This window comes from Lepisosteus platostomus, chromosome 14 (genome assembly GCF_059453375.1).
Source record: "Lepisosteus platostomus isolate fLepPlt1 chromosome 14, fLepPlt1.hap1, whole genome shotgun sequence".
Taxonomy (NCBI): domain Eukaryota; kingdom Metazoa; phylum Chordata; class Actinopteri; order Semionotiformes; family Lepisosteidae; genus Lepisosteus; species Lepisosteus platostomus.
The window spans coordinates 25,884,844-25,908,128 of NC_142624.1; the positions used below are offsets into that span (position 1 = coordinate 25,884,844).

At 39.2% G+C, this 23,285-nt stretch overlaps 1 protein-coding gene across 1 annotated transcript in view; it reads left to right on the forward strand.

Moving 5' to 3' along the window:
* Positions 1-23,285, forward strand: part of LOC148649089 (dynein axonemal heavy chain 11-like) — a 39,789-nt gene that overhangs the window by 3,191 nt on the left and 13,313 nt on the right. Inside the window, exons 3-23 of the mRNA XM_088605280.1 lie at positions 1,054-1,258; positions 1,854-2,019; positions 2,769-2,871; positions 3,418-3,657; positions 4,257-4,418; positions 4,940-5,133; positions 5,940-6,102; positions 6,923-7,046; positions 8,030-8,172; positions 9,258-9,419; positions 11,262-11,495; positions 12,664-12,810; positions 13,369-13,482; positions 13,835-13,978; positions 15,193-15,375; positions 17,535-17,636; positions 19,723-19,857; positions 20,460-20,633; positions 21,821-22,056; positions 22,519-22,641; positions 22,746-22,950. Of these exons, the coding sequence (XP_088461406.1) occupies positions 1,054-1,258; positions 1,854-2,019; positions 2,769-2,871; positions 3,418-3,657; positions 4,257-4,418; positions 4,940-5,133; positions 5,940-6,102; positions 6,923-7,046; positions 8,030-8,172; positions 9,258-9,419; positions 11,262-11,495; positions 12,664-12,810; positions 13,369-13,482; positions 13,835-13,978; positions 15,193-15,375; positions 17,535-17,636; positions 19,723-19,857; positions 20,460-20,633; positions 21,821-22,056; positions 22,519-22,641; positions 22,746-22,950 (3,459 nt within the window). The remainder of the gene's footprint in view (positions 1-1,053; positions 1,259-1,853; positions 2,020-2,768; positions 2,872-3,417; positions 3,658-4,256; positions 4,419-4,939; positions 5,134-5,939; positions 6,103-6,922; positions 7,047-8,029; positions 8,173-9,257; positions 9,420-11,261; positions 11,496-12,663; positions 12,811-13,368; positions 13,483-13,834; positions 13,979-15,192; positions 15,376-17,534; positions 17,637-19,722; positions 19,858-20,459; positions 20,634-21,820; positions 22,057-22,518; positions 22,642-22,745; positions 22,951-23,285) is intronic.

Sequence of the window (23,285 nt, forward strand, 5' to 3'; positions counted from 1 at the left end):
TCCAGAATACCTAAAAAATTGGTCACATGGTTGCTCAAATTAAAGAAACCCAAGTGCATATTCTGTAGTTCAGCTTGTCTGTTTTCTTATTTTTTGCACAGCATATACTGTACAGGTATGTCTATTGTAACCCTTTTGCTTACTTTATGCTCATTCACTTTAAATTTGATTTACTTCTTTATGGCCATCTTTCTCACCCATTCACTCACCCCTGACTGGCTATCCATTGTTTTTATTTTTGTTTTTATTTCATTTAGAAAAACACCCCAGATTGTTCCATGATTGTTTCTTTTTAATATATACAAATACGTTTTTCGATTAATCTAAGGTGCTACAGTGAATATAGGACAATTTTACCTAATCTATACTCCTTTTATAAATACCATTTCAGTGTTTCCAGATTTCTGTATTGGGATAAACCGCAGACAGAAGATTGACCAGTGTTAATAGCATTAAAATTAAAACTACCTACTGTATGTCACTTTGCATGTTGTTATTTTTTTTTCTAATTAGAATAATATAAGATTTAGGTGTGGATCTATATAGTTCATAGCCTTTTTCTGTATGATAAAATGCTTTTATGAGCATGCCATTTTTTGCATTATAATAAATAGTTTTATTCTGTCCTCATAAATAGTACTTTTTAGATGTGGATTATTGAAGTAGGTACAAATAATGGCTGGGGAAAGCATCTTTCCCTTGGAGAATGATTTATGGAGTAAAAGGTTGTTCTAAACTCCGATTGTAGCATTACAAAATGATAATGCAATGCAGCCATCCCATTTAACATATACTTATTTTATTCTTGCGAATGGGAGTCAGTTTAAGATCTGGACTTTTCCAAGAGATGTGTTAAGACATCTGTATAAATTAGATTTGTGTATGTATACATACACACATCCTCGAGTACAGGGTAGAATGTGAGATTGTACTTAAAATATGTCTCTACTGCGCACATTCCGCTAAACAGCTTCCTGAAGCTACTCGACGGGAGCGCTTTCTTGTGAATGACCTGTAAATTCACTCGGAGGTTTGTTTTTTCTTCTTCGACAGACGGTTCTGGTGCACTCGGCAGAAACCATTTGCCTGACGTATTTTGTGGATTTACTAGTGAAGAAAGGCAAACCAGTCATGTTAGTCGGGAACGCGGGAGTGGGGAAAACGATCTTGGTTTCAGATAAGGTTTCCAAGCTGTGCGAAGATTATATGGTGGCCAAAGTTCCCTTCAATTACTACACCACCTCAGCTATGCTGCAGCGTAAGTGACGCTGTCCGTCTGAGAATACAACACAGGCCACTGAGCTGTCGCCTGCTGCAGGATGCCCCCCTTGTGTTTTAACCTTTATTAGTAATGTGCTCATTATACCTGATCTGAAAGTTAATTCTGCGTGAAAACATTTAATTGCATGCCTTGCAGAGTATGAATCCTAGATTCTAATAAGGAGCATTTCTAGTTAATGATTTTAGTTGAATATGTGCATATAAATTGAAAACTTTTTTTCTGTTGTTGTTTTAAATCTGCTCACATTTTTTTTTAAATTGGAACCTACCGGATCTGAATAATAAGCTGGTATTTAAGATTTTGTTGTTGTTTTTTTTTAAAAAAACAATAAATATAAATTAAAAAATATTCAGTTAAGTTTATGTTAAATGGTTTAAAAATAATTTTTAATTGCTTGATTTCAGAATTATTATTAATTGATGCAACTTCATGTACACTTATGGCAGTTTATGGTAAATAATTGTTTTTCAGGCATTGGTGTTTAGCAGGTTTTGGGTCTCAGCTGATTTGTATTTAGTGTTTCATGTAAATGTTATGATTCTTAAGTGACTATAAAAACGCTTTGTTGTAGGTGTTCTTGAAAAACCACTTGAGAAAAAAGCTGGAAGAAATTTTGCTCCGCCAGGCACCAAGAGGCTAATTTATTTCATTGATGATCTAAACATGCCAGAGGTAGACATCTATGGCACTGTCCAACCACACACTCTCATTAGACAGCATTTAGACTACAGCCACTGGTAAGTGTGTTTGCACAATTCTTTACATGATAGAGGAAAGAGTCTGAGTTATCCCGACAGCAGTACAAGAATTTATGAACATAAGAAAGGTTACAAATAAGAGAGCGGGCCATCCAATCACTCCTGTGCTCCCCCGGTCATTTCTGACAAAAACAAACTAAGCTACTGAGCCTCTGACAGTAAGACAGAAGTTCTCATTTAACTAGATTGAACAACAACCAAGGCCTGTGCATATTACAAAGGTAATTTCTGTTTTTTTTCTGCCTGTAAAAAATATTTTCCCACGTTTCTGCCCTCCATAGTCCTGAACAGAATTATTTTTGTATTTGTTTGTTTTCTGTAAAATACAGATATCCTTATGCACAAATAAGATCCACCTGCACGTTACCTTCTTTACTGCAGCTTGCAGTGTTACTTATCTTCCAGCCGTCTCCCCAAAGTCAATCAATAAATTAAGGGGAAAAAAGCAGACAGGACGAGGTCAGGCTTCAAGGCACGGACAGGGAGGTGGTGTGCTGAAGGAAAACTGACAGAGATAATGTGTATTTAGTAAAATTAATGTTTTTCATGCCGGATGGCCTTACCAATAAAATCTCAGTATCCTTGAAAATGTGGCAGCTTTGTGCTGTGACTCATAGATCTTAGACTCAAAACCTAATAAATACCGAGTTGAATTAAAATTAAAAAAATAAATAGTCGCTTAACTGCCCAGGACTGGATCGTAAATGAGTGCTCTTTCCTCTGTCTAGGTATGACAGGCAAAAGTTAGTTCTGAAAGAAATACACAATTGCCAGTATATCACCTGCATGAATCCTGCAGCCGGGAGCTTTTCAGTGAATCCAAGACTTCAGGTAAATGGGTTCCATTTGTCCTCTATCGGAGTAAATAGACTGTTAATCCTGAAGAGCACTGCAGAAAAGACTATCCAGGAGCCAGAGTGCAAAGGCAGAGCCCGTAGCATAGTACCTTACTGTTCTTACTGTTTTAAAACTTCCTTGTTTTTTATTTGAAGATTTTTTCCCCCACAGAAAATGTGCCATTGCAATCCCAGGTCATTACACTAACCTAACATTTCTTTATGTGTGAAGGCGACAACTCAAATAAACCTGTCAGGTCAAAACCACAAGGGTGGTGAAGCCGTTACATTTTACACATTAGTGGGGGGTTTGTTTATAACCATTTCAGAGAGGTTTTAGCAATTAGATTTCTGCAAAAAAAAACCCTGTTGAGAACTAGGAACAAACAAGTCCTGCTTGCTTGAAGCAACATCAAAAAGTGTGCACTCAAGATCTAGCTGGCCTTAAGACGGTAACGCGCCACCAACAAGGAAGAAGGGGTGGAAAGTGAAATCGGAAAACAGACTCATCCCTTTTTTTCCCATCCTGTTGTATTTCCAGAGACATTTCTCCGTATTTGCTGTGCATTTCCCTGGGACTGATGCCTTGGTCACCATCTACAGCAGTATCCTGAGCACCCACTTCCAGCAAGGGGGCTTCTGCTATGGAGTCACTAAATCCGTCAGTACTCTGATCCAGGCCGCCATCTGCCTGCATCAGAAAATGACCCAGAACTTCCTGCCCACGGCCATTCGGTTTCATTACATCTTTAATTTGAGGGATTTGTCCAACATTTTTCAGGTACTATATTTTTTTTGGAATGGGTTGCTAGGCGCTTCAGTCTGTTTGGCGAATTTCAGATTTGCCGAGGCTGTCTGTCAGTTTCCGCCATGGCTAAATTGGATTCGTGATTCCTGTCTCTTGCTGCAACTGTGAGCGGGCAGTATTTTTTAATCACGTAATACCTTGGTGAATAAGGTTATATCTTCAAAAACTCAATGTGAGAAGTCACAAGTGGTTGTGAGATGTATTATACAGTGCATTGCAGCATTGTTGTCTCCACAAGTGTTGAGAGTATAACACATGTCTATTGTATCTGTAAGAAGTAGAAGTTGATAACTCAGAACTTTATCCTTTCTATGCTTCATATAAAATTGATTGTTTTTAGATTGTGTATTTCAGTACGTAAATTTCTTGTCTTTCTCATTAAATGCATGTGTTGACCTACAGTACAGTTAACAGTAATACTGATAAAACATTCACTTTGTGGTATGAGCTAAAGATGGGTTTTCTGTTTGTGTTCAAAAGGTTCAAAGCAAAGAAAGAATTCATTTTATGCTCAAAATACTGTATGTGGTTCATAGTCACTTTCTAAAAGTCTCCTGGAATTATATTTTCAGGGGATCCTGTTTGCTTCCCCAGAATGTGTCAGATACCCAACTGATTTAGTGAACTTATGGCTTCATGAATCATCTAGGGTTTATTCTGACAAACTAATGGAGGAAAAAGATGTCGAGCTTTTCAACAAAATTCTGATCGACACAGGGAAAAGATACTTTGAGGTAGGATGCTACCAACATGATTTTCTTCAATTTTGCACCCACTTGCCATCATGGTACATCTTCTGTGAATACCTAGAGACAAGTGCCAGCTGTTTTAAACTTCATGTTCATGTAATTCGTTAATTATTTAACGAAATTATACTTGTCGCTGCTGTTATTTTAGTCAACTCTATTAATAATAAAGTTCTAATCAATATAAGGTAACCACAATCATAATACTTCTTCCACCACATCACTGTAGTCATGCTGTATAAACAGATCTCTCCAACACATCTGAGTAGAAAACAGTTACTGTATTTGCTTTTTACCTTTGACTGATCTTAGAATTATTGGAAGTGCAGAATTGTTGCGTGAGCAGGGTTAAATTAAAAATGAAATGCTGTAGAACACAGACAAATGTCTACAAGGTATAACTGGGTAATTCAATTGGAATTGGTTAAGACTTTACAGATATTAGTTTGAACTGTAATTAATTTTGCTTGCATACATCAAATCAAATATGTGACTTTTTTTGTTTTTAGGGAGTCGACGAACACATGTTTATCCACCAGCCTCTTATCTACTGTCACTTTGCCCAGGGAGTCGGGGAGCCTCGATATTTCCCTGTTTCTGACTGGGAGAAACTGCATAAGACCTTGACTGAGGCTCTGGAGCATTACAATGAGCTACACGCTGTCATGAACCTTGTTCTGTTTGAAGAAGCAATACAGCACATGTACGTCCTCTGCTTTGTATTAGTGGTTAGAGACTACATGGGTAACTTGAGCAGTGTGCAATATGTAACATGAGAACTAACACCCCACCCTGTGAATGTGTATACCCGGCAATTCATTCATTTATGAAGTGGAACCAAACAAACTTGCACCAACAGCTGTAAAGTTGTGGGGCCAAGTTTCTGCTGCACACACTGATGTACCCTTGATGTACTTTACCCCAGCTGCTCCCCTCCCCCCATCTGTAATCTGTACAAATGAGTACCTACATCCCTTGCAGTGCAACTGTGCAAGGGATCCCACTCGAGGGGGAATCATGTACTGTCACTCCACTTAACACTACAGACACCAGTATAAGATTCAGGATGATGCTCCTCTAGGTTTGTGTGTGGATTGTACTTCTCTGAGCCGTCTGTCCTTCATAAATGCTGTTTGCGAGTCAGTGTTAATTTGTCAGTTATACCGCTACTATGTTTATGAAAAAAGTTACTGAATGTAGCTCGAGTTAAAATATAGCTAGGGAATTGGTACAGGTTGCTAATATTTTCACGTGTACAAAAAATAGGATTTGAACCCCACTCACTTGAGCAGCAAATAGTTTGACAAACGTTCCTTCCAATATCCCAACAATCAGATTGGAACATTTTCAACTGCGCTTTGTCCTGTTCTCTGGATATAATATTATGGAGGATTTTTTGTTTTCGATGCTGGTTTAGGTGTTCACGAAATACGAATGGGCATTCTCCAAGGGCACCCAAACCTCAGAATATATGTAGCGCCCGTGACTCCTATGGTTCTGTCCTTGTAGATGCCGAATCAGCCGGATTCTGGAGGCGCCGCATGGGAATGCCCTTTTGATAGGGGTTGGCGGAAGTGGAAAGCAAAGCTTGTGCCGTCTGGCAGCGTTTCTCAGTGTGTTGGAAGTATTTCAAATCACTCTTCGCAAAGGCTACGGGATCCACGATTTAAGGGTGAGAAATACAGACGTCTTTAAAACATGTAAAGACACCAAAACAGAGGGAAATTAGGTTTCTCTTTATCTATGACATTGATAATATATATTACTAGTTAGTGGGTCTCATTTCTTCTCCTTTCATTATCTAATGCTTTCTAAATTTTTATGTTATATACATATGCTATGTTTCTTCCTCATTTGAGCTTTTTTATTATTTATACTGTATATAGCAAAAAATAATGCTCTGTGATGGCATTACTTGTCAATCCTAATGCACACCTGTAGGTGCTGCCTTCAACTTGTTAATCTCCCTTTACTCAGAGAAAATTAAAAATAAGGGCTGTATATACCGTACAAATGATGCTGATATGCATGGACCAATGCAACTAGATAGTATTGGGAATAGCTTTTGTTGTGTCTTTAAAGACTCATGGGGTATTTGTTAAAGTTATAGCCACCTTTGTTAATTTCAGACTTCGGGGCTTGTGTTTCATTTGCCTTTTCACGGGTTATGTCTTCAGCGGTGGACAGAAGTGACATAAGGTCAAGCAGTCTGAAAAACAAAAGAAATGATGCATAGCCAACAGCACGCTGTCCCTGAAACACGTCCAGCCCCAGACTCATAATATCGCGTTCATGTCTTCTGTCTTCATCCCCTGTTCATGAAGCGATCGTTCTGTTCAAGAGCACCCTCAAAGCGATCGCTTTTGGATCAAAGTTGTCTCTGTGAACAGATGAAACTCCCACTTCTCCTGTGTGATTTTAAGTTCATGTGAAGCTCACCGTACTGGGAAAGTTCACTTCCTGAGGTTGTGATTGCCTTTTCTTTTACACAGAGTGACATTGCTGCCCTATATATGAAGGTTGGGGTGAAAAACATCGGGACTGTCTTCCTTCATACAGATGCTCAGATACCAGATGAGCGCTTTCTAGTACTAATTAATGACATGCTGGCATCAGGTACTGTGCAATTTAGCTGAATGATGTAGGTTAGGGCATTGTAATAATAGCAGCAGAGATCTATGCTTTAAAACTTTGACAAACATGCTCATCATCAAAACACTTCAGACATAAAGCATTTTAAATGAGCGTAGGTCACTTGAGTTTTGAATAGGCTTCATCAGCAGGGGTTAGGGATCAACCTTGGATATTAGTTATACTGGAGATATCAAGTCACCTTCCATAACCTAAGTAAAATAAGCTGCTTAACATAATTATTTGCAATCAGTAAATGTAGAGTTCATTATAAAGGCTTTTTTTAAAATATAATTCTGTATTGTTCGCATGAAAAAGCCATACAAAAGAACACAGTTTAAGTGTTATTTTAGAAAGTGTGCTTTCTGTTTGAAAAACCTTCCTCCTGCTGAACATGAAAGGCTGATTAACCTTTTAAAGGTAAAGATCTACAGAGAAACGGCCTTTTGTTCTAATCAACTGACCAGTTAAAGTTTCACCTTGTAACCTTAAAATGACTGTGCTTTTTTAGGGCGTCTTTTTGTACATTGTTGGAAAATAGGTTTTATTGTAAATGCTTTATTCTACGTTTTAAAGCAAAATTATTTATGAATTCTAACAGAAATAGTGAAGTATAAAGCAAAATCAATGAAAGAATAGGGTTTGCTTCCTGTCAGAGATAAAGAGACAGAGACAATAATTCATAATATGGAATATAACTGGACAATTAAATTTTGATCGCTGATTTATTGCTTTTTTACCCTGCGAGTCTTAAAGTATGCAAATGTAATTATTATGTATTTGTTCATTGTTTATAAAGTGTTTAATTTATGTTTGACATTCTAAGATGCCAAAAGCAGCCATAATCTTTTGCAAATTTACTGTACCTCTTCCTTTCAGCAGTACCAGGTGGTCAACAGAAGCACTGTGGCCAGGTGCAGGGAGTCCTGGGTCAGTCTGTGTGTACTGAGCAGCGATGTGTATTTCAGGGGATATTCCAGACCTGTTCAGCGAGGAGGAGATGGACACTGTCATCTCCTCCATTCGGATGGAGCTGAGAGGATTGGGGCTGCTGGACAACAGAGAGAACTGCTGGCAATTCTTCATCGACAGGATTCGCAGGCAGCTGAAGGTCAGTTCTATATTTATACCAATTACTGCAGATTGTCCAATGTGGAAAATGTGAGCCTCAGCTCTGTTTTGTACTGCTAAAAATTGTATTTCCTGGTTTCCTCCTGTGGTGAAATATCTGAAGATTGGTGTCTGTTTCTTTCATTTCTGGGTTTGTTCGACTTTTGTAAAAATATTAATAAAGCAAATAAGGTTAAAACCCGAAGTAATCCATCAGTCCTGCTCTGGCAAATTGTATTTACTTATTTAATATTCAAAAGAAAATATCTTTCTGACTAATTAGTAATTCCCTCACGCTGTTTATACATTTGCGCTCTGCGTACTTTGCTTTCCCAGATAGTAATGCAATTAAGCAAAACATTTTTTTTTGTAAAATTGCTTAAGTAAGTATAATTAGAAAGTGGAAAGTTTCTTGAGTTGATAATGTGTAACTATGAGCACTGTCGTGTATAGAAATTGTTGTTTTTTTACCTCCTGAAATAAGTCCTACTGAGGAGGCTTGCTGCTCTAAGGTTAAGGCCCTTGGATGGAATATGTCAATGGTGGTATTTATTCTGGAAAACACATGCTGGATTTTCTCAGAGCATTTCCAGACACAACGTTTGTGTGAAGTGATTGCTAAGGAGACAGTATGGCAACTTCATATTTACGTTCGCATGCTTTTAATTAGGAGCTGTTCTGTGTGCAGCGCTCAGTTGGGTAAAACAGAAATCGCTGCCAACGCCACCTCTGAACTAGAGTCAGACATTTTGCATAACAGAACCACTCTGTAATCTCAGTGAAAACGATACCTGTTAGCTTAGCCCACAAATGCCTAACTGACTTCATGCAGTCTCTGCCTAGCGTGTTATTAAATGTTGGCTGTCTGGTTTAACTTCAGCTGTGACGACGGTTATGACGTGATGGAGTGACACTTCAATGAAGTCGACCTCCGTGCAGTACGCTTTCTTGCTGACCAATTCATTGTGTGTGGTGTCTCTGCTGGGTCCACCCCCCCCCCCCCCCCACCCTCCCCAGCCACAATGTTTGGCTAAAACTAATTTGTCTTGCCACTCTGTAATTTACGTGCAAGCATATGCTCCCCAGGTTGTCCTGTGTTTCTCTCCCGTCGGCTTCACTCTGAGAACCAGAGCAAGGAAGTTTCCAGCTCTGGTGAACTGCACCGCCGTCGACTGGTTTCACGCTTGGCCTCAAGCAGCCCTGCAGTCTGTCAGCAGCACTTTCATCGAGAAGATAGACGGACTGGGTGTAAGCTTAAACCGATCGGTGCCTGATGTTGGCAAACCCTGCAGTTCTTCCATTGAGAGAATCACCTACAGTAGTTGCTTGATGTGCAGGTGGACAGAGCAAGAATCGTGTGCATTTGTTTGCTTAAATTCGGGAATGGGCAATACTGAGTTCACAAATCACCTAACTTCGAAGGAAAAACACTGGTCTTTCAAAACCTTTTAATACATAATCTGAGCACATTGTGACAATGGAAGTATGAAGTCAAACTCTAAAAGTATTTACTAAGTGCCATTCCACCAGTCAGTAGCTAGGTTTCAGCAGAAATCTTCCCTAGAGACCTGTAAAACAGTTATTTTTTACTCCATAAGAAAATATTCATGCCAATCCACACAAGCAGGGAGAGCTGGCATCATATTCTTATTTTCCAAAACTTATTTTTGCTTCTGAAAGCACAGTTAACAGAAAGGCATCCATGAGGAGTTTGGAAACTTTTTGTAGCTTGTGCATCTGTGTGAAAACTAGGTACGGCAGAATCCATTAATGCTGCCGTGATCGGTTACAATAGAAATAAATAATTCATGATGAAGGAAATTACTCTAATTAGCAGGCAGTTCAAGTCCTTTGATAAAACTGAGGTCTAATTCCGTGAAGGGCAGGAAGTGCTGTCATCAGTCAGCCCTGAAAAGATTAGCATCTATTATGAATGAGGGTAGGCACCCTGGTGAAGTCATGTGTGTCCCAGAGACAAACTTAATATCTTCCAAAATGGGACAAACTTAGTCTCACAAACATACCAAGGCTGCTGCTGGGCTATTATGTGCAGGTACAAGCAAACAACCATAGTCATATCATTCTCTTCCTGTCCATCATTCTGACAGCTGTGAAAATACATTTTCCATGCAAAGTAGGGAATAAATCACAAGCCCTTTGTTTAGAACCCCTTCAAGTCCAAGATTTTTGTTAGGGGTCTTTTCTGATAAATAGCTCCTGGAGCACAATCACAGTCTCTGAGGCACGGAAATTCATCATGAGATACATATAAAAAGTCAGAAAGAACAACCTACAAGTGGAAGGGTATCATATAGGCTTCGATTTTTTTTTTTAGAGTTCTGTAAACTTCTGTGAAAAAGACTCAAGCAAAACAGTTTCCATTGGCGTTTTTTTTTTTACAGAGCTGTTATTTTTATCCTCGGTGACCATAAATGACCATAAAAATGCAATTAAAACATTTCTCCCGCTTACATTGTGCGATTCATATGTACACGGAGCTGAAAAGTAGCTAATCCCACAGTGTCAATAGAACACTGGTGGGCGTGAGAGGCTGCCATTCAGAAGAGCACTGGGAAAGATAACAATAAATGGCTAATAATGACACTTAATGAGCTTGATTAAGTTGATTTGTTATGAAAAATTAAGTAGCAAAGGGTGAATGTAGGCGATATAATAAGAGATTAATTTTAATAGAATTGAAATGCTGTAGGGTTTTAAAACACAATTGGGACTAACACGAAATTATAAAAAACAATTACAAAGGAATGCAAAATTAATTCTTAACAGGCATCTTTAGATAATTACATGAAAAGATGTACTTCTCTTTTTTTCCAACACCAGATCTCGTCTGCCTTTATATATAATTTTTATAAACTCTTTTTATGTCAATATTGTTTTAATAAATTAAAGAATTCTTGGGGAAATTAAAATATTGTATCCATTTGCCAGAAATATTTGAAGTTTTACAATGCCTTTGGTATTTCTGAAGATAAAAGCAGACATTGCTTATGTTTAACCACATTTAGACAATTTGAACTGTTCTTGAAAAAATTTATTTTCTCTCATTTTTCTTGTCTATTTTCTTTTTAGCCTGAAGTCAAAGTTTCCATAAGTGAGTTCATCTCTTATGCCCACACCAGTGTAAATGAAGTGAGTGTCAAATACCAGCAGAATGAGAAACATTATAATTACACCACACCCAAGAGCTTCCTGGAGTTTATGAAACTCTATGGCAATCTACTCGATAAGAAGAGGAAAGAGTTAACCCAGAAGATGGAGAGACTTGAAAATGGACTTCAAAAACTGCAGACAACAGCTTCCCAGGTTAACATTTCATTCTGTTTCTGGATTGTGTAAAAAGTGAAAGCTTAAGGTGCCAATTAACCCACGTCCTATAGCTCCATAAAGACTGGGTTTTGATGATATATTTAATCTTGCCAGTGATATACTTCTGCACCTAATTTTTCTTACTTTTTTTAGTCAAGCGATCAGTGATCAGGTCATTTATGTTTGCAGTTATTTAAGAATGCATTCATTGGCTAGTAGTTTTATATTGATATCAGGTACAACATTCCTAAATATTTACAGTATGATCCCTTAAGTGTGATCTTTTTTGAGACATTATACCCATTCATTTCCCTCAGAATCTACTTTTCCAGACATGGGCATGTGGAGAAGCTTACATTGTGACAATATTTGGGTATTAAAAATCCATTCCAATCAGACATAGGTCAGAAAAGTGACTACATATTTAAATAGAGGTGAATATTTAATGGGAGTTTTAAACCGATGTTGGGGAGGAGGTCAAGCTCTAATCTCACACACTTCTGGTGAATCAATATCTCACCTCCTGAGCCATTTACACAACTTTTCTCGCACCCCTTTTCACCCTTGCAGCGGCTCCACACCTTATTCCTTGCAAAATGAAACTGGGGATGGGGCGAAGGGTCTTTTCAGCCTCGACAGTTTGATGTTATAGCCATTCTGCCATTTCCTCAGCCAGGAGAGACATGCCAAAAGATAACATAATCGCGGGCGTGAAACTTGATACGATGTTCAAGGAATGTATGCTATTTATGATTTTTTTTCTCAAAAGAGTTCTTTCTGGCCGCACGAACGTCACATTTACATGGCAAAAAAAAAAGATACTGAATTATGTTATTAGAATTTTTTTTTTTTTAGTGGTATTCAGGCTCCGATTGTCTCGCCAACAACGCCAAAGCGAACGTGGGAAACGAGCAGGTTTAATTAAACGAGGACCTGTTGAGAAAAATTTCCAATCATCTTGTTGAGAATGAGCGCATTCACAGTATTCATCTCGAGGCATTATTCTTTATTTATATGAGTGTGAACGTGCATCTCCAGAGGACCCAAATTAATTGAATACATTAAAGAGGAGGCCCGGGGCTTTATTTATTTTCAACTTCCTGACACTTGTTTAAATTAAACCACCGCTGGTGTTCAATTTGATTGCGCTATTATGACTACTCAGGTGGAGGATTTGAAGGCGAAGCTGGCGACTCAGGAAGTGGAACTTCACCAGAGGAACAGGGACACCGAGGCTCTCATTGCTAAAATAGGCCAGCAGACCGAAAAGCTGAATCAAGAGAAAGCTGTTGCTGACGCTGAAGAACAGAGGGTATCTTTTACTAGTCTTTGGTCTTGCTGGTCGAAAACACACAATTTTAAACTCAAATGGGAGTGAACAGTAGCATCCAAGTCACGAATGACACTGGGAAAAAATGTCAATATGCAGTAGGCTGGGCCCAGCAAGTTTTAAAATGATCTAGTACAGCTGTTGTTTTTTTTAGGATTACATAGAACAAACAGCTCAGGAAAAACTGCATTTAATACAAAGAACAGGGCACACCCAGCACTTGCTTTAAAGCAAAATGTTGTTATTAGGACCTGGTGCTGTTATAACACAGAAAGTAAAATTAAAAGGTGCAACATAATATGCATACTGTTTAATTAGCTATTTTCTCGAATCTTTGAAACCTTTAGCTTTGTGTTCACAGTTTGGGAGGAGGAGGTTAAATATTGTGTTTTCACAGACTTTTTCCATTGCCTTTTCTCCTCGAGCCCTAAAAATATGTTTCACACAAGTGTCTCAGACTCGGAGGGTAGGTTGAGATGTTATTTTCGCAGAGAAACATTCAGAAAGAGGCAGTAAAGCATGTGGCTTTGTGCCCTCCAGGTTGCGGCCATCCAAGCAGAAGTTACTAAGCAGCAGCAGGAGTCAGAAGATGACCTGGCCAAAGCAGAGCCTGCCCTCAATGCTGCCAATGCAGCTCTTAATACCTTAAACAGGGTAAATTAAAATAATCTAACTCCTCTTTTTGCACAGACGTTAAAAATACTACAAAAGCTATTGGTCATGATTCTCATTTACTGCTGTTTTAATGCCTGGCAGTACACATGTATTTTATGTATCTCAAAGGAAAGTGAAATCTCAGAGCTGCTTTTATCATCTTTTCCAGCGGCCTCATATTTTATTAAGGTACTGAAAAAAGTTAATGAAATTCTGAAAATCTATGAGTTCAGTTCTCTTTGGTTTCACTTTGCTCTTCAATACATGTTGCATTTAGCTCGGATACCGCACATACTGTTAATACAGTATAATATTTGTAAGCGCTGAGCATTTTTTGCCTTTTACATTTCAGTTAAACCTGACTGAGCTGAGGACATTTCCTACTCCACCTGCTGTTGTTACCAATGTGGCAGCGGCTGTTCTGGTGCTCCTGGCCCCTCACGGCCGAATCCCAAAGGATCGAAGTTGGAAGGCAGCTAAAATGTATATGAGCAAGGTGAGACAGCTTACATGGCAGCTGTTATTTAAATAAGGAGGGTTGAGCCGATAAATCCCAATCAGAGATTCCTATGGGCTGAATAGGGTGAAGACCTCCGGTTTAAGCAACTGGGGAAGAGTCTCATTTAAGACAGTGATAGACCTGTCGTACATTTTTGGGGTGTACTTATGTTAGTGGCTTATGTACTAAAAAAGATTAGTTGAAAGGCTGTCCACACTATAAAAAAAATAACACAATCAACTACACAGTAACCACCTATAATATCTTTTCAAAAGGACACTGTCATTTGTTCTCTGAAAATATACTTAAATATCGTAAAGGCAAACAAAATATGACAATTGCCTGGTGTGCTACAATGCTACATTTTATGCTGCACAAAATGATTTTGAATAAGAAAATACTTTTTACAGGATATTTTCTGTTGAACGTATCCCATTAAATACATACAGTACACATACACTGGATTTGTCATTTCAACGTGCTCTTCCTGATATGAGTGATGTTTGATTCTGATGCAAATGTGAAAAAGAAGCTGCATCAGTGTCCAATGCCTGCAAAGCAACAAGTAAAGGTTCATTCCACGCTGAAAAGTAGAAAGGAAAAAGCAGCTGTTTGGTTGTTGAGCCTTCTAGAGGTTTTAGGGAGAGAGAGGAAGGTAGCAGGGGTAGAAATAACAGGAGACCTAAGGACAGAGCAGGAAGATGGCCGATTGTACATGTCAGAGCAGTATTAAAGATCTTTCCAAGCTAGAATCTCCCCATTTCACCTCTCCTGACCAAGATTACACCGACTTTTCTGTTTGCATCTTTTTACAGGAATTTCAGGACTTGAGAAAAACATCAGAAACCAATATTATTCTAAAACATGGGTGACACCTTCCCTCCTCTCTCAGTGACGTTTTTTAAAACCCCTCCATTATAGATTCCAGTTTTTCACACCTCTCTCCCAAATCTTCCTTCATTTGGATACTGTTTCTCACCCGCTCTTTCATTTTACTGTGCTTTACAGTATATCCCTGCTTCTCTTCTCTCTCCGTCTGTTTTGTAAATCCAGTTTAGAAGGAACAGTAATTATTCAATATTTTTGCAACCCAAAACATCAGAAAATATTATTGGTGCTCAAAACCGCCCATCATAAACTCCTTGAGCCCTTGTTGGTTAGAAATGTAATTTTTGAGTTTCAGAAGGTGCTTTGTCCCTTGTGTTTGACAGGTGGATGATTTCTTGCAAGCGCTGATGAATTTTGACAAGGAGCACATCCCTGAAGCCACTGTCAGAGCAGTGAAGGATGAGTACCTCAGCGATCCTGAGTTTAACCCTGAGTTTGTTCGCTTAAAATCGTCGGCAGCAGCTGGGCTCTGCGCATGGGTTATTAACATTATCCGCTTCCATGAGGTATATAGCACTGTGACTTGACTATAGGTTAACCCTCAGCATTCCACACCATATTGTGTGCATATCTACCCTAAAACTAAATTCCCGCTAATGATTGAAAACTGAACATCTGAGATCTTTTGTTTTACTGTTCCTTGAAAGTAAATTAACATATCAATATCAAGATGCCCATCAAGACTAGATCGTTGCTATTGTCTTCTTTCACACATGCTACTTTATACCTGATGTGTGCTGTCCCCTCCTTTTAACAGCACATTATTCAGTACATTATATATTTTTCCATTTGCTGCACTCGTGCAATGAACACATGCAATGAAGTTCTTGTGTGCACAACTGTAATTGGATTTCAAAGTAAAGGTCCCGATAGACACTTTGATGCCAAAATGTAGAAGATTAATAAAGAATCACGTTAGAAGTATCATGATTTAATCCTTTGGATGAGCTCATTTTTCATTGTGTGTTTCACAAGCATTATCGCATTTATCACAGGTAAATAGAAAACTTCTTCAAAAGTGCACATGCTCATTAATAACATGACGCATGATTCATCTTAGTGCAGCATAATTAATTTCAGTGACATTGCGTAATTGTTCATTTTTGTCACAATGCATATTACTGGTTTTCATTTCTCCCGATAATCTGCATGCCTATCACGCTGACATCGCCAAAAGATGTATGTAAGTATTGCTCTAATTTAATGCTTGAGAGGTTTGATGCTTTCTCAAAAGTTTGAGTTACAAGTAGCAATAAGCATTACCAGACTGAAAAAATATTTCTATGCTCACAATAAAGGAGAAACAAATAATAGATTGATTTCACAATTTCTTAGGTGAAAGTGTTTCTTGAATGTTAAGATTTGCATAAGCAATTCAACATGGCTAAGAGTTTAATTGTGTAAATAGAATTGCATTTCCACTTGTTCTAGTGCTTGTGTCATTCAAATTGTATCAATCAAGTGCATAATTAAGGGCTTTTCTATAAAAGAACTGTAAAAAATTATGATCAGTGATGTTATTTATTCTGTTATTAATCTTTATAATGTGTGACAATATGTAGAAAACTGCTAACTTCTGCAAATTTTAAATTTAAATTTTAATAATTATTACAAAAAGGGATAAATCCTTTTCCAAAAAAATGCAGTTGAGCAGATTATTCATATAGGGCCTGTATCTTCCTTACATCACACACTGTTAAACTTGTCAAGACCTTTTTTTTAACATTCACCGTACATTCAGCATAAATAGCCGAATAGACAAGCAGTAGGTGGGGACGTAGGTGGTGGGTAATGTAACATAGACCTTAATGGAAAAAGAACCTAAATTATGTGTTTACACCCCTCTCCACACACACACACACTCCAACCATTTTTGATAATGGGCATTACTTGTTATAGGAGGCCCTGAAGACATTTGTAAAGGAGGAAACTCCTAAACTGTTTAGCACAGGAGATGGTATGGAAGAGGACCCCCAAAACACTCAGCCATTTTCATGAACACCACCCCTGCACAAGAGGGGCGCAATCAGCCCAGCTAGGGAATTTGAGAGTTATTAGATAATGGATGAAAGGATCAATTATCTCATCCATCCATTTCTTGGAAGAACTCAGGGGTTTGGTTTCAACAGCGTGGCCTTGGGCGGCTTTTTCCACACTTTCAGAAAAATATAGAAGGACAAAAAGGTAATTCACGAGGAGTGACTATGCCCAAAATCAAAGCGTAATGAGGCCAGGACCCCCAGCAAGGTAACCAAGGGGCAGCTGCAGAGGTGGAGGTGGGATGCAAAAGTCGCACGTGAGGAAGAGAGATATCACATTTGGTATTTATAGCATTCGGTGGAGGAAGGACGAAGGGAGTGATTGCTAATTACTGACAGCTGGGAATGATTGACCATGGACGTTGTCATCCCTCCCGAACTTTCATTAAATAAACTCCATTAAACGAACACCTGGATGCCTTAAACAGTTAACTTAGACCCTTCTGCGCTGCATCCTTTCAGCACATTGCACACTTCATTAGTTTTTTTTATTGTCCAAATTTAAATTTACGTACCTCAGAAGAAGGAGAAACGTTTTTTTTTTGTTGCTTTTTATATTGTTTAAGCTATGTGAATGAGGATGTCCAGCGTGGGCGTCTGAGGTCTGTATTTCTGTTCTGCGTCAGGTGTTTTGCGAAGTGGAACTGAAGCGCAAAGCCCTTTCCCAGGCCAATACCGACCTGGCTGAGGCTGCCGAGAAACTGGAGGTCATTCGGAAGAAGCTCGCCGTGAGTTTTCAAACCGTTTCTGGGAAAGCGCTACAGATACGCCTGTGAATTGTGTAACACAGACGGTAGTTAAAATTGTACTTGCGCGTCCTTCTGCCGCGAGGAGAAACATTGTTCAGATACTAGCTGTTTTACTCTCAGAACAAAAAATAAAAAGTCTCCCCCAAATTAATATGGACCAAGTAGAATGTTTTAATTGCAAACGGATAATTTTCCCAATTTTGATTCAACTTCCTTTGTGTGTGTTTCTTTAAGTGTTGTCCCTTTTTGTTTAAAAAATACAGCTCTCCTCCTGTATTTTGTTAGTTAATGTAGCGGTTTATAGAGTTTATCTCGAGCTTGTCCTGAGGCTTTGTTCTGTCCCACAAACAGATTTTAAAAATGGTAAACTTTGGGAAATAAGTGTTTTGTAATTAATAAAAGCTACTGCAGATCATTTTTTTTTCTTTAAAGGTATCTTCAATTAAAAAAAAAATGTTTCTGAGAACTTGGTCCCAGTCAGTAGTTTGTAGTACTTTGATTTTTTTTTTCAATATGCAAAAGAATGTTATTTGAACATCGAAGTGTACTTTAATATGGGAAATAAAGTAAGTTTTAAAATGAGGCTGGTGATTAAGAACAAATGTACTGGGCATTTATGTAGCAGGACTGCAAGATAATTAACTGACATGCATAAAGATTCATGCTTTATACCAAAAATTTAATTTCGCACATAAATGTGCCTGATGTAGGCAGCATTTAATCACCTAGCTGACAGGAGTAACTACTTTCATTTAACCTTGACTGAAGATCATGAATTCTAACAGGTTTAATTGGATACATCATTTAACAGAATGAACAGAGCAAATTTTCCTCAATTCAGAGGCTCTGATTGACATACAGTGGCAACAAGGCCTTGTACAATTAAAGCTGATCTGTATTCCTGGCCTTGCCAGACATCGCCATAGTGATGTGACACTGTTTGATCATTGTGGCACAGAAACTTTACTCAACTTCACCTTGTTTTGAAAAGGCCACTGCTGCAAATGAAAGTGAGAGATTTCAGAGACTGAAGCTTCGCCTTTTGGGATTTTAAATAAACGTGCCCCAGAGTTCCCCAGAGAGTTCACCACCATGGTCTCTCTGCAATCAGGACTCTGACAGTCACATGAAAGGGGAAATGAAAACAATTAAAGTCACATATGATTATATTTATTATTATCATTGTAGACGTAATTGAAATGTTTCAAATCACACAAAATTGACAATGGATTCCTATTGTTGCTTAGCAAATAATTACCTTGATTCAGACTCTTATGCAGACAAGTTCTTTTCTGATGTTAAAAACAGAGTCAAGTGGTGCACAGAAGAAACCGTTAATGCTGCCTAATTGTTTCCTTGCTATAGTCTGACTCAAGTGAGAAAGAATTTAATCAGCATGCTACAGTCTTCTATTCCTCAGACTAACCAGATGAGAGAGGGTATCTGAAACCAAGCTGGAAGTTTTTGTATTATTTTTCTGTGAAAAGCCCCATACAACTTTTAAGTCTTTTGCATTTGGTAGTTGATTATGCAATGCGAGTGAGTGGTCTGCCTCTAAGTTGTAACAGCCCTGCATCTGTGTTTTAACCACTCCTTCCAATTCGGTGGGAGTCAGATCTCATCAGTGCAAGCAAAGGGCACAAGGTGTGGTGCACCTTAGACTGGACACCAGTCCATCACAGGGCGGTCACACACACACATATCCACCCCAGGGTCAATTAACCTACAAGTACTGTATGTTCTTGGACTGCAGGAGAAAACTAGCCAGGGGAAATACACACTAAGATACTATTTTCACACAGATAGCATCCCGAGCCTGGAACCAAACCCAGGGCTTCAAAGCTCCAAGGCAGCGATGCTTACCTCTGTGCTACTGTGCTGCCCTAACCTGTACTACATTTAATCCAGTTTATTAATAAATAAGACAGCGGTAATTAGTTTCCAGGGGGTTAAAGTAACATGTCGTTTCTAGAGTTCATGTGGGATAACCAAAGCAATGCTTGTCTCACCTTCCCATGATTCATAATGATGACACTATAACAAATGCTCGTTTATGTCTTTAAAGGAACTAGACATGAACCTGGCCACCTTAACAGCGGCCTTTGAAAAGGCGACAGCTGAGAAACTGCGCTGTCAAGATGAAGTGAATAGAACTAACAAGACCATCGAGCTGGCCAACAGATTAGTGAAAGGTCTGGAGGTGAGGCCCTCGAGGACAGTCTAATGAAGCAGTCTGCTGCATGCCCTCCTTTGTTAGACTCTGCTGATCTGACAATATCTCAAGCACTTATCAAAGAAGCTGATGAGCTGCGAAAACAGATTACTATTCATTTATACCATGATGGCGGAAACGTTTCTTGACCTTTTCCATTCTCATCGGTTAAAACAGAATGTGAAAATCAAAACTGCTGCATATTAATACCGAAGTACTACCCACCAAGTGCACTGGGAAGATGCCTACGAGATGATTAAATGAAAAGCTGTCCTGATTAGGAATTGGGAGCAGTAGTTGAATAAATCCAGTGTTTAACAGTTAGCATTAGATTCACACATAATGCTGGTGTCTTTGATCACTGTTTACTATTGGTTAGAGTGTTTGTTATGGTCTTTCAGCAGAAAATGGTATCCATAAAGCAGTAGAATATAGACTACAAGTTCTTGCTGTTATGTTTCAATTTGGGTTCCACACCTGTCTCTTTAGGTCGCTGTTTTAATTTGTCCTTGTATTTTGAATGGTTCCCTTAACTGTGACGATGGGTCTGATCTAATGGCTTTTCTTTGTCTGTGTGCTGGCGTCTTCAGTCAGAGAATGTGCGCTGGGCTCATTCAGTTGCTCAGTACCATGAGCAGGAAAAGACGTTGTGCGGGGATTTGCTCTTGACCGCTGCCTTCATCTCCTACGCTGGCTCCTTCTCCAAACGATACCGCCACGAGCTGGTGGAGAACTTGTGGATGCCGTATTTGAGGTGCCAGAAGGTACTCGGATATCTGATTCAAAATTGCTTGAACACAACCGATCATCTTCATACCCGTTTCTAATCTGTAGTACTCCTGTTGGGTCTTACTTTGAAGTGTTTTATAATTTTTTAGAAATGTAAAACACAGGAAGCATGGTGGCAAAGTGGTTAGCATTGGGGCCCCCAGGTTCAATTCCTGGGGTGCTATATGTGTGGAGTTTGTATGTTCTCCCTGTCCTTGTGGGTTGGTGCTGCAGTGTCCTCCTGCTCTCCAAAAACATACTGGTAAGTAGGCCCTAGTGTGAATGTGTGCGTGGCTGTGTCTGCCCTGTGATGGACTGGCACACACAACAGGGTCTATCTTGCCTTGCACCCTTCCCTTGCCAGGGTAGGCTCCAGCTCCCCCTCAACCCTGAATTGGAAAGTGGTTAAAAAATGGGAGAATGGATGAAGAAAAACAGTTCTTTACCCATAGAAAAGAGTCAACAATTTCAGGATGTTTCAGAGTGATTGACTAGGATTACTGCACTCTTTGCCATCTAAAGGCATATTAAACATAAATGTTAATGCATGGAAAACTGTCAACAGTTTTGTTAAAAAAAAAACATTTTGCCTTGAAGTAGTAAATAGGAAATGACTACAGCAGTGTTGTAATTATAATAACAGCATTCAAATACGTTTAATATGCCTTGTCTCTGAGAGTTGGCGCTGGTATTTCAGAGAGCTGGAAACAGAGAACAAACAAGCAAGACACTCATGTAAAAGGAAATTTAGATTAAGGAGTGGAAATTAAAAGTATTAAAGGCTACATTTTGTTGGCCTACAATCATGCAGCCTATTATAAGATGGGTACAGCTTTTAAGTGGATAGCATAATCTTTTAAATTACAGAGTGTACTCCAATTCTAATTGTCTAAGAGCTGCTTTCAAACAGTTTCTTTTATTCTTTTCTAAAGTAATTGCTTAAATGTTTTGGGGATATTCTATTGAGTCCTGTGATGTTTTCTCAACAATGCGTCGGTTCTTGAAGATGGGTGTCTATATTTAAGGATCCTATGATATTTCTTCTCCGCTTCAGCCAGCCGCATCAAGATTAACGGTAAAACGGTCATTTTTGGTGCCATCCGTATTTGTAATAAACTGTGAAGCTGAGCCTTTTTTTTTTTGCTTTTCAAAACCTAACATGCCTCTCTTTGTCCCCCCCCAGGTGCCTGTTCCGATGACCGAAGGGCTCGATCCAGTTAGCATGCTCACAGACGACGCCACCGTTGCGCGGTGGAACAACGAGGGGCTGCCGAGTGACAAAATGTCCACCCAGAACGCCACCATTCTCGCAAACTGCGAGCGCTGGCCTCTCCTGATTGACCCTCAGCTGCAAGGCGTCAAGTGGATAAAAAACCACTGTGGCCGTGATCTCAAAGTCATCAGCCTGGGTCAGAAAGGGTAAAGAAGAGTCAGCCGTTGACGTGCCAGTTCCACGAGTGTGAAAATGTCTTGTCGGCGCAGCCCTTAAAGCTGCGCAAGGTGGACTAGACCCGACGGTCATACTTTAGCTGTGTAATGACCTCGCTCTCGAAACAGGACAAGCTGGCCGGCTGTACCCAGTGAGGTCCAATGGAGGCACAAAACTGACACAGTTCATTCTTCAGCGCCTTAGAAAAAGACCTCTCCCCCCCCCCCCACCCCATTCCTCTCATTCCGTTTTTGTGCCTGTGGCTTAATAAACGTTACTCTGCTTAATTGTGTAAGAGTCGAAATAATCAGTAATGGACACCCCACAGTTCCAAGGCAGTTCACTTTCACAATGACTATGTTTGATAATTGTTCTTTTTTTTCTGCAGAGACGTACTGTAGTTCCCACGCACACAAAATGTCAGATACTTATTTTCTGCATCGTTTCTGTAGGTATGTCGACATCATTGAGCAAGCTGTTGTCGATGGGGATCCTGTTTTAATAGAAAATTTAGAAGAAACTATTGATCCAGTCATAGATCCACTTTTAGGAAGGCATACCATTAAAAAAGGAAGGTAATAACCAAAAGCACTGTATAATGTAAGACTGAATTATTCATATATTATGTGGATGATGTCAGGATTTTTTACTTATTAGACACTCTGATCATGTCTTGAAGGTATATAAAGGTTGGAGATAAGGAATGCAGATTCCATCCTGGGTTTCGTCTTATACTGCACACTAAACTGGCTAACCCTCACTACAAGCCTGAAATACAGGCTCAGACCACCCTAATAAACTTCACGGTAACCAGGGATGGACTGGAGGACCAGCTGTTAGCTGAGGTGGTCAACTTGGAGAGGCCTGATCTGGAACACTTAAAGGTTGGGTGCCTTTTCCTGCTGAGAAAAAAGGACAAGTCCCAAGGAAAAGCCCAGCTGACTTAGCCTTTTCAGGGTTAATAAATGCAGGGAACACTTGTGTGAAGGGGAGCATGGTCAAATGGGCTCCTGACTGATTGATATTGTTGGGTTAGAGACTATAATACCAAACAAATGGGCCATGGAGGTGATCAAGGCTGATGCATGCAAAAAAGTTGGGAGAAGGGGGGGAGTAGATTGCTGAAGTATTCTCATAGCTATGAAGCATGGAGTTGTCTCTGATCATGTAGCTCAACATTATTTCCATGTACAAAAATAATATTGTCGAATGGGGAGCT